At 29.7% G+C, this 15,857-nt stretch overlaps 1 protein-coding gene across 6 annotated transcripts in view; it reads left to right on the top strand.

Moving 5' to 3' along the window:
* Positions 1-15,857, top strand: part of centrocortin (cerebellar degeneration-related protein 2-like) — a 225,590-nt gene that overhangs the window by 50,917 nt on the left and 158,816 nt on the right. The window contains exon 1 of one of the 6 annotated variants that reach the window (XM_014422541.2): positions 4,735-4,869. The exons of 3 other annotated variants lie outside the window; for them this stretch is intronic. In XM_014422541.2, the coding sequence (XP_014278027.2) occupies positions 4,800-4,869 (70 nt within the window). In that variant the 5' untranslated portion in view covers positions 4,735-4,799. Of the gene's footprint in view, positions 1-4,734; positions 4,870-7,554; positions 7,678-15,857 lie in introns of those variants that run through there. 2 more of the 6 variants (XM_067049920.1, XM_067049919.1) reach the window with 2 other exon arrangements.

Raw genomic sequence — 15,857 nt, 5'->3', positions numbered from 1 at the left:
AAAACTATCGATTGTAAATATTTTTATTTTAGAATTCGACAATGTGCAGAAGATCCAGTTGTTCAGATGACGTAATAGATTAAGAAGTAATAAAAAAGATATAAATTCCTGAACAATGTTTAGAATAAAGTTTTTAATCTGTCCGTCTGTAGTTTCGTGGTAGATTCTAAGTCGATGTCTCTCGACTCGATATTCAGGAATTCCTGTTGAGTGTTTTGAAATTATTATTTCAAATACTACTGAGTGATGAATGAACAGCTAAAATGCTGAAAGTATATTTTATTATATTTCATGATCTCTTTTAATGACCGAGCGCTACCGGTGGCCGTAAAGAGAAACAACTATATTGTACGATGGAAACTGTTTATGTTTCTTCGGAATATTCTAGAGAGAGAAATACTTTATTCATCTATGCTGCCTAAATACATCAGGTTGCTATATCACACAGCATACTTATCAATCCGTAATCGGACATATATAAATTACATATAATTACATGGTATAATAGAATAGAAAGATTTTTTTCCCTACAGTTTCTTTTTACAATCAATTTCGGTCTATACACCAAATACAAATATTTCAATTCATTTCTATTTTTCTTTCCCTTTTCTGTTTTTCCTTCAATTTCACAATTTTTAATTCACCCGATCAACAAATTCGCTCTCCTGAATACACCCTTCTAGATCCTCTTCAGTGACCCGCTGAACAATTTCACTATTAGACGGCAACGTGAGATCAGACCATCAATAATAGTAGTAGATCAGTTTACCTAAAAACAAACAAATAAATACATTTTACAAGAACAAGACTAACACATAGATTCAAAGGAAAATATAATAAAAAGCCGGTTACAAGAAGCACTTGAATGGATAAATAAGTTTAAAAAATATATATATAAATAAATACAAATTTATAGTCTCAATAAAATACCGGGTGGCGGTCAATAAAGGTATCAAAATAGTAAAAGAAAACTATTTATTGTTAACCAACGTTTTGCACAATTTTTTTTTCTTTGGCAACTGGGGGAGGTATAGTTTCATGTGTACTTGCAACAGATCGTCTTCAAAATGTTAGCTGCATTAAAAATACACAATTTTTACTCAATGTCCTCTTTCGATAGCCTCCATTTTGAAACCCCTGCAATTTGAGTTGGTAAACAAGTGCCTATCTACCTAGATAAAATATTTTATTGATTTATGGCTAAAAAAAATTAGACATCATATTTCGCCTCAGTCTCTTGTTTTTAGACTGTATCTTGCAGTGATATGTTAATAGTGCGTAGTATGTTGTACATAAACATACCCTTGCGTCTCAATATTAATACTGTATCTTATATTGAAACAAGTCTCAATATTGTACCTTCCCAAGACTGTACATGTATACATTACCATATAAACGTGTTGGGTACATAGTATGTAATGAAGAGCCCCATTGCCAAGCTAATGAGTGATTATGTTAATGATAGCCGCGAAAGGACGGCCCTGGGAGTGGAGAACTCTTCCTGGACAATCCGCGGTCAATTACATTAATGGAAGATACGTCTGGAGATCGTTAACTCCAGCTGTGACTTTCTCTCCAGTATCTTGATTCTATTATAATATTATTCGGTGGTAGCGGTTCGTTATATTTCAACTGTCTTTTGTTTTATGAGTGGAAGGACAGAAAACGAAATTCAGAATTAGAGATCTAGAGGAGAAAAAAGGCAATTATTGTACCCAAAATTTTGATTACTTTAATGAAAACTATGTATAATAACTAGTCAAAATAGATGAGTCTGCCAAGTCTAGGTAGGGGGAATAAAAAATGGCGGCTCTTTTAATACGTTAAAAAAAAAAAAACATTTTTTATTCGGAGCTCTATATCTTAAAAATAATCAACAATACTAGAAAACCTAAGAGAGGATAATTTAAAGTAAAGAGAGCTATTTATTTACGTTCAATAGTCCTCGAGGTATAGCTTTTTAAAAATTTCATGAACAATGCTCTGTCAAATCAGTAGTTATCTCATAGTTCATAGTTAACTATAAATCTCTAAAACCATGCGACATTCACAAGTATATTAGTACTAAAGTTGAAGCTAGTTTTATGTTCTGTAAAGAAGTTTATGGTGTTTATCTTCGTAGGAGTTGTAGTTTTTATGATAGTTACTAAAATAAATTAATTTATAGTCATTTTGACAAAATTGCATGTGCAAAATTTATATTCATATGCGGATATCATAAAAACTACTATCACTACGTAGATACGTTTCATTAACTACTTTATAGTATGTTAAATTACTTTTATTTTGAGTTCTGGCAAACATATGTACGTCTTATGGTTCCTGAGATGTATTTTTTCAAAAATCAAAATTTTTATCCGAACAACTAGAAATTAACAAAATGTGAATTTATTTTGTCAAATATCATAAACCTTACTACTCCTGCGAAGATAATCGATATAAACTACTTTATTGTACATTTAACTAGCTTTTTTTCTGTCGAAAGTCAAACCAGTAACGCTTCTGACTCTTACTCTTGAGTTAATTATTCCCTAACTTTTTTATAACCAACTTTTATTAATTATAATAATTTATAACTATCAATTTGTATATAATGATACTATTAAAAATAATGGGCTATAGTTAAAAATATCTTGATCTTAATAAATTTTATTTAAAATGAGAAGAAGATGGTTGGGGGGGGGGAGGAGGGTGTGGTCAGTGAAGTACACAAATAAGCAAAAAAACGTATTTATTAGTGCCAACGTTTCGGCCAGAATTTCATGCCTTCATCAGTGCTAATAACAAGATGACAACCGAAATGAATAAAAGGAATTACAGAATGATTAGAAAATAACTAACAATTAGCTACATAAAAAAAATGTATATTACAAGATATAAGATTATATGAAGATAATAATAGGTATGTTAAAATTAAGAGAGAGGAAAGTACCAAAATTACATTACCAAAAAGTACATAAATAAATACACATAAAATTCTAGTAAGTAAATATATGTTAAAAATGAAAATTATTTTAAATTAAAATTATGAAAAAAATGGAAATGAAACGTATATATTATTAATTAAATATGTAAGTAAAATAACAGGATTAAAAAAATAAAATATAGAATTATATAATGGAAAAGGAATAAAGAAATATGAATATGAATGAGAAAACGTATTAGAAAATATATTGAAAAAAAAGATAATTAGTTAAAATAAAGTTATTAAAAAATTGAGAATGAAAAATACTAGAATGAAAGAAATAAAATATTAAGTTATATAAACCAAAAATATTATTTGAATTCTTTTTGGACCTATTTTATTTTAATTTTGTAGTTTTTTTAAAGTCTTTTTTTTTAAAAGAATATTTCTATAGCCAAATGGAATTTTACTGAATTAAATTAAATTTTATTTAATTAAATTTATGACAACCCTCCCCCTTTATGTAAACCTCCCTTTATGATTTATTGTCTTTTTTAGAGAGGATTTAGTCAGAGAGGAGATAGTAATGAGGGATTATGCTATTGAGTATTTATAGACTCAGTACTTGATTTAAGAGGATTAAGATTTGTGATAATGTTTGATTCATATTAGAGTTTTCTTGTAGATAAAACCATTTATTTACTTGATAGTCTCTCACCTCAGACTTCATTATATACACTTATATTATAACATGTATGCATGTATATGGATGATTGACTGTAAGTTACTTTAAAGGAGATAGTCAGAGTTGCGGTCAAGAAGGAAGACTAAATTGAATATCTTCTACTAACGTTTCGACCTACGTTGTAGGTCTTCATAAGGGTTATAATAAAAAGATAAAAAGGAGTTAAAGTAAGAATAAAAAAGAGATATAAAAAATATAACATAAAAATGCTAAGGTGGTAGTAGGAACGTGACGGGCATGCGGGTTAGGGCGTAGGTCCCAGAGCGCCCGGTTCGGAATGTCGTGGGTTCGATTCCCATCTAGGGCATTAATATTTATTTCTCGACAAATGAATCTTGACACTCCGCCCTGGTTAGTACGTGGCGGCAGCTTTGGTGTCCGCCAGATGTTGGTCAAAAGGATTACTATGCCCACTTTTCGGACTAGTTCCCCCCCACCAGTTAATAATTCCAATATCAATACCAATGGTGGCGGTATATAAATAATAAAAAAAAATAATAATAAGGAGGATAAAGATAAAAATATTCGCTAAACTAATAAAGTGAATAGATACATAAAAAATATATTACCGAAAAGATCTATTAATTTAATTAAAGAGGAGGATATAAAAACTGTAACAAAATAATAAGCAAAACGATGCCTTTCTATGCGTTAAAATGTTATTTCGATATCTCAACCATAATTTTTTCAACTATCTCATTTTGTTGTTGGCACTAGTTTTTTGTTTAAGTCCCAAACTTAAGTCTCTAACTTTTGGATACTACATAATGAGTTCGTTTGCTGATGGAACCTATGCATAGTTATTTAATTATTATTCTCCTGTTAGTCATTTCTTTAAAAAAAATAAATTTATTCAAGTCAGATATTTACTTATCGTTTCACGCATCGGGCACCGGTTTCTATATTTACTCCGAATATCTTTCGTATCTTAAGATAGAGTTTTATTCTCAATATTCAACCTTTGCCAAAACAGGCAATGCGACCATGACTTTAAGCCAAAATCGCAATATAAAGCGATCAGAGCCAGCACATATTCGAAAATCCATCTGATAAGAGGCACGGCGGCCGACGGAGCCTGCCGAAGAACCCCGAAGACAGATCGTGGTGAGGGCAAATCTTTGAACCGGCAGTCTTCAGTGGAGTGCCGGTATGGCGGGTTCCGAGCAGCTTCAGTTGGACTGGAGTATGATACACAGCGGAGGGGGATGGAACAATCAAGGTATGTTGGTCATATATTTAGGGTGTCATACTTCATTGTTGTTGGTGGGTTCGGTTCTTCATCGGTTAGATGATTTGGACATCGCCTATAACATGGTATATCGGGGAGGATCTTATGTCATAAGTAAATGTTTATATCTTTATAAAGTTCTACCAATAAGTAAGTTCGACAATTTTCGTTCTATTAGTAGTTTTTTACATAATTGTCACTATTATTCCTTATTTCTGGAATATTTAAAATAACTTATTCCCATACTAAAGGTTGAATTTGTAACATATACGCAAATATATATAGGGTGTGACAGGATAAAGTCGACAAACTCCTAGTGGTGGTTCTACAGCACAAGTATGACAAAAAAAGTCTACATGACCTATGACCGATTCTCAACTATTAAGACAGAATCTCAGATTTTGTGGGTTTTTTTCTGAATAACACGACTTTTCTTCATAAAAGTAGCCATATCTGCTTAGCTATTGGTCCAACAGAAAAGTTAAAACAACAGTTGGAAAGCTTATTAAATTTTCTGTAAAAACAAAATATCCTAAATTTAATATCGTTTTAAAAAAAAAAAAAATGTAAAAATGGTAAATTTTGAAAATGTTTATTTTATTCTTATGAAAATAAATTTTCTATTCAGGGCTTTGAAAATTACACTAAAACTTCTCTTTTTAATAAAAACAAATGTATTCTATTAAAGCACAGTTTAGCGAATTTTATTGCACTGTTGAAACATGTTTATAAGAGATAAAAATTTTTAAATATGATGATGAATGATGAATATGATCCTGAATTTTTAATATCGTTACAATGTTCGATATTATAAAAAAAAAAAGTAGAAATGATAAATTTTGATAATGTTTATTTATATCTTACGGAAATCAATTTTCTATCGAAGCCTTTGCAAATTGCTCTAAAACTTCTCTTTTTAATAAAAACAGATGTATACTATTAAAGCACAGTTTGGCGAATTTTATTGCACTGTCGAAACATGTTTAAAGGAGATAAACAATTTTAAATATGATGATTAATGATGAATATGATTCTGATTTTTTAATATCGTTACAATGATCGATATTTTAAAAACAAAAAATGTAGAAATGATAAATTTTGAAAATTTTAAATATAATTAATATGATCCTGAATTTTTAATATCGTTACAATGTTCGGTATTTTAAAAAACAATGAAGAAACGCTATATTTTGAAAACGTTTATTTTTTTCTACAGAAATAAATTATCTAGCCTGAGATTAGTAAATTACACTAATACTTCTACATCGAGTAAGCTGAGATTACATGCTCACCTCAAAATAATTATTTTTTGAAATGTTAAACTATTGAAATGGGGCAGCAATATGGAAAATATTAATTGCTCAAATTCTTGAAAGTTAATTCCTTTCTGATTAAGAATTGACCAAATTAGGCATGATCAGGGCCAAATCTTGTTGCAGATATATACATACATTCATTTACCTTTGTTGTGCTGTTATTCTATTATATATATTAAGTAACACAGTTAATAAAACACTTTTTACAGATATTTATGTATAAATTAAGTGATAAATAATAAAATTAAACAAATTTATATACACTAATATTGTTTTGTATTCTCATCATTCTTTAACTACTTATTGTATTATTTTATTCGTTACTGACATAGTAATTTTACAAAGGATTTTGCCCTGTAAGGATTGTATACGGGAGGAATTCGATAGTGGTTGAATATCGAAAATTTTCTTCAAAATGTTTACCTTTTTAATCGAAATATATGTGTATTTGTTTCACTAATTAGTTTGGTTCAGATGCAAACTAAAAAATGCATAAATTAATATTTATTATAAACAGAATTAAATGTTTAAAATGTTTAAAATATTTGGAAGGCTCCCCCTCTATGAAAGTTAGAACTGAAAATTTAACAAACAGATTTCTTAGCATAAAACACTTCATATATAATCTTTTCACTTTTTTGAGACTGGTGTTTATTTTTTAAAATAAATCAATTGGTATCCATGTTAAGTATGGACATTCTTTATTAAATCAATTGTCCAACGTTTCGGGCAATTCCGCCATCCTCAAGGACAATCTTAAATATAAACTTACACCCCACATCCAATTATTAAAAAAAAATTGCAGGCCATTCTGCCCAAGTCATTAATTACTTTTCCAAATTACCCTATTTTGTCACAAATTTATTCATTTTTAAAATCTTTTAATTTTAGATCAACTTACACTATCAACTATCATATAAAGAAACTACTTCTCTATTTTTATGGTTTTCTATATGATGTTTAATCTAAAATTGAAGGGTTTTAAAAATTAATTAAATTATGACAATTTTACAAATAGGGTAAATTTGACATCAGCCTTCGGGCTGAATAAACCAAAATTAAATTTTTTTTAATTTGGTCACATATAAGACTTTTTTTCTTACACCAGAAATATTTGAATATTATACAATTTTTTAGAGGGTGTTATCCATTTATAATTTATTTATAACCTATATTATCCTCTAAACTGTATTATTTTAGATAAATATTTATAAATATAAATTATTTTCCGTATATAAATAAATTTATAGCAGATACACTAACAATAATACAGTAATATATATGTTTACTTAGGATAGTTAATATTTAATTCCTTATAATAGGATTACTATAAGTTAGGCCAGGGAGTGGGTGGACTTCAGTCTTTTACCTCCCTGACAGGTGTTTTACTCATTCCTCTCAGTTCAATCTCGTCTGTTATATATCCGTATACAACTAGATTTATCTCAATTATCTCTGAAATCTAACCTGATGGATTATATAGGTAAATATTTTAATAATATATTCAATTAATACACATTAAAATAATAATATGCCCAAGTCAACTTAAAACAATTAAAATAAACCTATGAGGGAAAAAATATTTCTTTAGTAATAAATTTGTACTGTTCTATGTTGTAATTTACCTGTATTTGTCACTATGATATTTATTAATGATTTCTATCCTTCACAATTTTTGTATTTTACTATCATTAACTTATCACAACACTTTTATATAACCTAACTCAATAACCAGGTTGTGTATATTATTATTTTATTTCACATTAAATTTTTGTCCGTTTTTTAAATTTATTTTGTCATTAATAAACCTATAAAATATGATTACAAATAAATAACAAAACGGACCAAAATGTTGTGTGAAGTAAAGTGATAATATACCTAACCTGATTGTTGAGGTAGGTTATATAACAGTGTGATAAGTTAGTGATAGTAAAATACAAAAGATTGTAAAGAATAGAAATTATTATTAAATGTTATAGTAAAAAAAACAAACATAGAATGGTGGATATTTGTTACTAAAGAACTTAAAGAAAGGTTTATTTCAACAATGAATTGATTTGGGCATAATAGCTAAGTTTAACAAATCAATGTAACATGTAACATTAAAATTTAGGTATTTAAATTACAATTATTAATAGTTTGAACCTGTAGATAATAAGTTTTAATTAAAAATATTTTTAATTTTATTAGATTGTCCTTTTTATAATGGCCAAAGAAAGTTGAGACTATTTGGATAATTCTTTGTTATTATTGATTAACTTATTATTTTCATTTATTTATTGGATCTGTTGTGTTGTAAAAAATCTCTAATTATTTTTATGGCTTTATTATCAAAAGCTTTGTATGCAAAAGCATTATCTCAAATCATATAAGACCTTTATATGGTTTGAGAATGTATTAATACTAATTCTTATCTTCCGGTGTTTAAAATTGTTTTTTTGTGGTTATACGTTACGAAGCAACGAATTAGTTCTATTCTGAGATGGCAATTGCCATATTTTTAAGCAAATATTCCATGTAGATATAGGTCATTTGTATAAACATGATAATGTAGTTTAGTTATAAATAGGACTATAAAAGAGTTTTCTTGTTTGCATTTTAATGACTATAAATGTTCTACTTTCGTATCGATTGAACAAAGAACAATCTTATCGGTTTGAGAGTTGCGGTGATATTGGACGTAGTGCTATCCATGGTGTCACAAGGGATAGTAATTTTAGGATATATTGCTACATAAGGGGTATTCATGATGTTGTGTTAAATGTTAAATGTTTTACCATGTTAAATGTTATAACTATAAGATTGTGAGCAGCCCTATTTGAAGTCATGTTAAACGTTAAATGCATAAGAGCCCCTGGCGGATTTTTTCAGCAACTTGTTCTATAAGCCTTTATGTTTATAACCTTCCTTCCAGACCTTCATGTTATTGTTTACTTCAGTTTTGATTTAAGTAATTAATTACAATATGTCTAGAGTGAGTGAAAAGTGGAATTTGTGTGAAAGTTTAGCTTATGAAATGAAATGAAAAAATAACTTTATTCTGGGACATATGTCCCCTAAGAATAATTACATGGTTCATATAGTGAGATTTTTATCTGGCGAGCGTTTACAAATTTTCAGATAGTAGAATGAAATTACATTGTTCTTTTTTCTCAAATGTATCATTAAAATTATCCATTCTGGTTTAATAACAGGGATATGAATACCACAAACACACGAAAGAACTGAGCTGTCACAACAAAAATGGTGGCGATCTCAACTGGTCTATTGTGTGACGTCATTCTCCATTTAACATACCAAATAACAGACTCTCAGCCATGTTAAATGTTATTTCGTTTTACCACGATAAAATAAGGCAATTTTTTTCGATTTAACATGAGTTTTTCCATTTAACACGCTTTAACATGTTAAACCAAAGATCATGAATACCCCTATAATACTTGTCGAACTCCTGTAAATCTCTCATTTTGCTGCTGGAATGTTATTTAGGTGATTATTTACTTTCACTTTTCCAAACTCGGCGGGAACAATTACTTCTTGACCAGACTGTGCGTCAATAAACTGAAAGTACCAAAAAATGGTGGAGATAACTTATTCCCAAACTTTTTAAAAATTAATTATTGGCCCATTCTACAAGATGGGAATCGTCGGTATATAGGAATAAATATCGGTTAATTATATATGTTTTAATATAGAGATTAGATGTATTCTTGGCACATTTTCTAAAGATTTTCCTAGTTAAATTGAAAATCAGATAAAAAAAGTTGGGAAATTTTATATCCCCCCTCTAACAATTGAGGAGGCGTTTTATGTATGTATACACAATATATGTAATGTATATAAGTTTTTTTTTTTTTTTACAAAAAATTAAATAAAAATAAAACATCAATATATATGAATGATTGACCATATTTTTCCGAATATTAAGGAGGCAAACAAAAAATTGTAAACAACTACTTATTTGCCGACGTTTCGCCCCACTTTGATGGGCTTCATCAAGGATACAAAACAACTAAAGATATGTTGACAATCAAATAAAAAGAAATAAACTAAGGTGGGGTTAAAAATTATGTAAATATAAGTGAAAAAATTATATACAAATGAACAAACAGAAATAAAAATAAAAAGTAAATAAAAAAAATTTTTTAATATTTATTTATTATGTATAAACAAAAAATTATATTGTTGGAGGATAGTCCGGATAGCGGTCATTAAAGCTATCAAAATAGTAAAAGAAAACTATTTATTGTTAATCAACGTTTCGTCCCACTTTGCAGGGCTGTCATAATGGAGTGCTGAGAACGACTGCCTTTATTGACCGCTATCTACCGCGGACTATCTTCCTACAATCTACTTCATACGTTCAACTATCTTCTTAAAAAAAAAATCTTTAAAAAGATAATTTATTAAAATGTATATTACCTATTAAGTAAATATAAAATAAATGCTTTATGCCTAGTTTCTGGTTATATAGTTCAATGATGCAATAATTATATAATATCTAATATTTGTATTTTGTTATATGTATTCTAATATTAAATATCTAATATTGAAGATTGCCAGACAGTAGAGTTTCATGGTCGAAAAAAGTACTAACATGAGTGAGTAATGTCGCTCGTAAACGTGAAAGGTGTATTAAATATTGATGTTTATAAGTTAGAAGAGATAATCCTGGTAGGAACTACTGACGAAAATTGTCCTGTATTTATAACCTAAACTTTAACTAAAACGGGAGAGAAGTAAGCGTGAAGAGAAAGAAATTTTCCCTCTTGAAAGATTAATATTATAAAATTATCGACGCACAGTTTAGTAAATAAGTAATTACTCGCGTCTGTTTTGGAGGAGCGATAGTAAATTATTACTTAAATTCCACTAGCCTCTTCAAATTTGATTGCTTATTGTCTAAAAACTCTCTGTATATTCTCATTGAGACCAATATTAAGAAGATATAATTTTGCGTTATCTTAACATTGAAAATTATAACTACGATCTATTTTCTTATATCTGTTCATGTTAAATTATGAAATATAACACCTAATCCTAAAAAATCCAACTCTATTATATTTTCTACCCTATAAGAAATCAAAATATTATATTTCATATTAAAATTCCATAAGAACTTAGTACGTTGATAAAGCTGATCTGTAATGTCGTCAGTTCATTTCAATACTAATCATTAAGTCTGTGGTATTATCAAGACTATAGATTTTTCCATATCTTAATTCCTGTATATTTAATTAATAATATTCTCGTAACAACTACTTGAAAAACTTCGTTCTTTATATTGTTGTTTATTTATATTAATTTTTTTAGAAAACAAATATCAGAAGATGATATCTGTATTAAGAAGGAATTATTGATATTAGAAATAGTACTGCCTGATCCATGTTATCTAATCTCAAATTTCTATTTTTTTCTTTACTCCATTTTCTAGTGAAGATATCTATTTTCTGTTTGGTATCTACACTATCTCTTATCTTCAATTTTCTATTGTGTATCGAGTATCTGTTTGTTTGTCTTTAATACCCAAAGAAACTCTCAAGTCATCTACACGAAGGGTTAGTTTCGATCATTAAGGTTTGGAGGATATTGAAATCTGTTGAAAAATAAATTATTATTACTAAGGAAAAAAAGAACTTAAATACAACGATTTATTTAAAAATTTTGAAGAAAATTCGTTTTATAAAAAGTAAGTAGTTCGGAATAACTTCACACATATTAGGGACGAGTCATGTTTTAACCAGAATTATAAGAGTGAATTTTTTCTGGAAAACTTTTAATGTTAGGAGATAAATGTCTTTCAGGATATACCAAACATTTTTCAGAATAAATTCAATTGTAAAGTAACGAATCAGGAAAATTATAATTGAAAGGAATATGGTCCGGGTGCGGTAAAAAAAAACCTCAAATAGTAGAATATACTATTTTATTGAGCCAACGTTTCGTCCCACGTTGCAGGGCTTCGTCAGGGCTATTTTGACGGCAGTCAAAACAAAAAAAAAAAATATTTATAAAATTTATAAAAATTTATTTATAAAATAGAAAATTATAATTCCATTTACGCATGGAATTCTTTTATCCGTAAACTAATAGAGGGAAAAAAAGTCAGTTATTTCACCCCAATTATTAATTGCTTTAATGAAAGCTATGTATAATTACTAGTCAAATTTGATAATTCTGCCATGTATAGTTACGGGAAATAAAAAATGGCGGCTGTTTTGAAATGTTAAAAAAATAATTAATTTTTCATTCGGAGCTCTACTACTACTAATATAAACGTCTTAAACTACTTTATAGTACATTAAACTAGCTTTAATTTGAGTTGTGGCTGACATCTCTACGTCTTATAGTTTCTGAGATATATTTTTTTATAAATTAAAACTTTTACAACTAGAAATCAATATTTTGTGAATTAATTTTGTCAAAAAACTACTACTCTTATGAAGATAAACATTCTAAACTAGTTAATAGTACATTCACCTATATTTAATTTCAGTGGCAATATTCATCTGTACGTCTAATGGTTTCTGAAGATATAATTTTCCAAAATTAATTTTAAAAACTGCTTATTTTTCGTTATGAATTTTTTTTTTTTAGCCAAGACTCCCGGAGTCCTATATTGCCTTACCCATGGTTGGGGGTCTAAGTTCTTCATTTTGTGGGACCGCCACTGAATGAAAAAAGTCAACGTCCAAGGCCGGATTCGAACCGGCACCGCCAATAGACTTCAAAAATTAGTAAGACCGTGCCTTAACCACTAAGCTATGGGCAATATAATGAAGTTATACTTTTTAAAAAACTGTATCTTGGGAACTATTGATTGTAAATAGCTCTATTAGGTCTTACATTTTAGCCTATTTACTCTACGTTCAAATGTTCTCTTAGGCTTTCTAGTGTTGTAGGTAGTTCCGAAGATATGAAGCTCGGAATGAAAACTTATTTTTTTTTTTTTACTTTTTGAAAAAGCTTACATTTTTTCATTCCCCCTCACAATACATTTTTAACAATTTTGACTATTAACTATACATGGTTTTCGTTAGAGTAATAAGAAATTCGGGTGAAATAACAGAGTTTTATCCCCCGTGTTCTTGAAATATAAGCTTTTTAAATGTCTGAAGCAGAGTCTTTTACCGAGTAGGATTGTTCATTAAGTTTTTCAATATGGCCGATAGCCGGTTTGAATATTTGTGTAGGAAGAATTCAGACCTGACTGCCCACAGTGTCCATTTTGGCAAAATTAGCTGCAAGCAAAAATTATATGAAACAAGGTGAACAGGAATTAGTGAAGGGGGCCTTCTACTTTTATATAAGAGCAATTTGGGCTTTTGAAAATATCTGATCTTTTCAGATATGCTATTAAATTTAAAGGTCAATATTATTATGTAGCGATTAATAATATTACTGATGCCTTTATATTATATTTATGATGAAGAGCTTATGATAAATTTGTATTTTATACATTATCTTATCGCATCTTCGAGGCTGGTTTTATTGTTAAAATAAAATGAATTGTACCCCAATAAGTCTCAACTGTATTAATACTTTAAATGTCCTACGTTTCGGCCCTGGTCATCCTCAGGAACAATCTTGACTATAAATTTACACCTCACCTCATCTAACTATTAAAACATTTTTGCAGGCTATTCTACCGAAGTCTTTTTTTTTTTTTCGGCCAAGACCATTTTTCCACAATAGAGTCCTATAATGCCTAACCATGGTTGGGGGTCAAGTTTTTCTTTTTGTGGGACCGCCACTCAAAGAAAGTCAACGCTCCAGGCCAGATTCGAACCAGCACCGCCAACAATCTGTAATTGGTAAGACTGGGCCTAACCAAACTGAGCTACGGGCGGCCCCTACCGAAGTCTTATAAAATTAATCTATTTTGTCACTTTTTCATTTAAATTTACAACTTTTAATTATAATAGCATAATGGTTACTTTTAGAATACAATTAATACTCAAAATATAGTCCATTGTTATCTACCGTCATTATGCATCTGCTAGCCGATTGCTCGATCCCGCGCTGATGACATTCTTTGGGTTGGCTCTCAAAGAACTCTTGGACAGCAATTTCAAGTTCCGCAAAAAGGTCAAATTTTTCCCTTGAAGGAAATGAGCCATGGATCGAAACAAGTAGTAATCCGATGGTATGAGGTCTGGGCTATATGATGGATGAGGAGTTCGAAACCCTTGAAGTTCTTTAAACTTTTCTTTGGTTCGACTGGAAGTGATTGCTGATGGCTAAGGAGTAAGGGAGCAGTCTACTGCTATCTCCAATGAATTTGTCAAACCAGCAGTACCTTCCCCTTCATGTTTAATAATTTCACGAGATTCTTCACCGGCTGTGAATTTTTTTCCCAGTAGTAATGCCTTAAAATTACCAGAATTTCTTAGTACACTGTCATGTTCCTTCTTTGAAACAAATAATTAAATTGAGGCTTTTTTTGAATGGGATTAAACAAGCTTGGAGAATGGATTATTAAGTATTGGTGAGTATTAAATAGGTTTAAAATATTTCAAATCTTGAATTTTATAAAAAACTCATTTTTTTATAAACCCCACATGATATAACGCGCTTATCACAAAATATTAAAATAATAGTTTTTAGTATAAAATCGCATTTTTTAAAAATAATTTTCCTAAAGTGATGCATTGAATTTTTATACAATTTATACAATGCTCATATAATGTTTTTATCTTTATACTAAAATTAATCTGGTTAAAATTTATTAAGGGATAAGTATCCTGCTTAGGGCTCATTATTTTGGAATGCCACTTTCGAAAGGAATTAGCCGAGAGAAACTAGTAGTGGGCTTCCAATTTCGTCAAAAATTAATCCTAATAATTTACATTAGGCCGCCATTTGTAAATATGGAAGTATTGAATACAGTCTGCTTTGTCAAATAAATAGCTGGTTTGAGATCTATAGGCGTGATGCCGGCCGGTATATCACACAGTTGAGTCTCGATTACAGTCATTACCACCTGTTGTATTGGCGGTGCTCAATTACAGATCTTCACTCAGGCCGCCGCGATGTCTGTTAGGTCAGCTTTCTAGACTCGTTCTTTACGCAATGCCTAGAGGGCAGTGACTCTTTGATGAGTGTCGCCGATCATGGAGGCTGCGGTGACCAAAAGCTGCATCTTGCTGATGAACCTCGAGGGGGGGGGAAGGATCTTCGTAATGATGTATCGTGTCTTGAGCAATGAGAAGGATGTGAAGCAAAGTGCCAACTCACTGGCTTCTAGCTCGTCCCGAGTGAACAAGTGGCCGAGGTTCGCAAAGTCACCTGCTCATTGATTTGTTAATACGATATGTAAATGAAGGATTTCAAATCTACTCTCGTCTCTGAGCAATATTCACTGTATTACCGATTTAATATATCTTCATGTATTTATAATTTAATTTATATATTTTTTTTTTTAGTTTTTGAGCTTATCAACCGATTAATTTGTGTTTTAACTTATTTATTAATTTTATAATGAGGTGTAGATAGTTGCTAGCCTACATTCTACGCCACAACCCCTGATGAAGACCTGAAACTCAGGTCGAAACGTCGGCATAAAATGAATAAATATGGTTTTGTGAGTTGCTAGCATACATTCTACGCCACAACCCCTGATGAAGACCTGAAACTCAGGTCGAAACGTCGGCATAAAATAAA

This window comes from Halyomorpha halys, unplaced genomic scaffold, assembly GCF_000696795.3.
Source record: "Halyomorpha halys isolate HHAL.00 unplaced genomic scaffold, Hhal_1.1 Scaffold21.1, whole genome shotgun sequence".
Classification (NCBI taxonomy): domain Eukaryota; kingdom Metazoa; phylum Arthropoda; class Insecta; order Hemiptera; family Pentatomidae; genus Halyomorpha; species Halyomorpha halys.
This window is presented reverse-complemented; position numbering and strand designations above follow the sequence as displayed.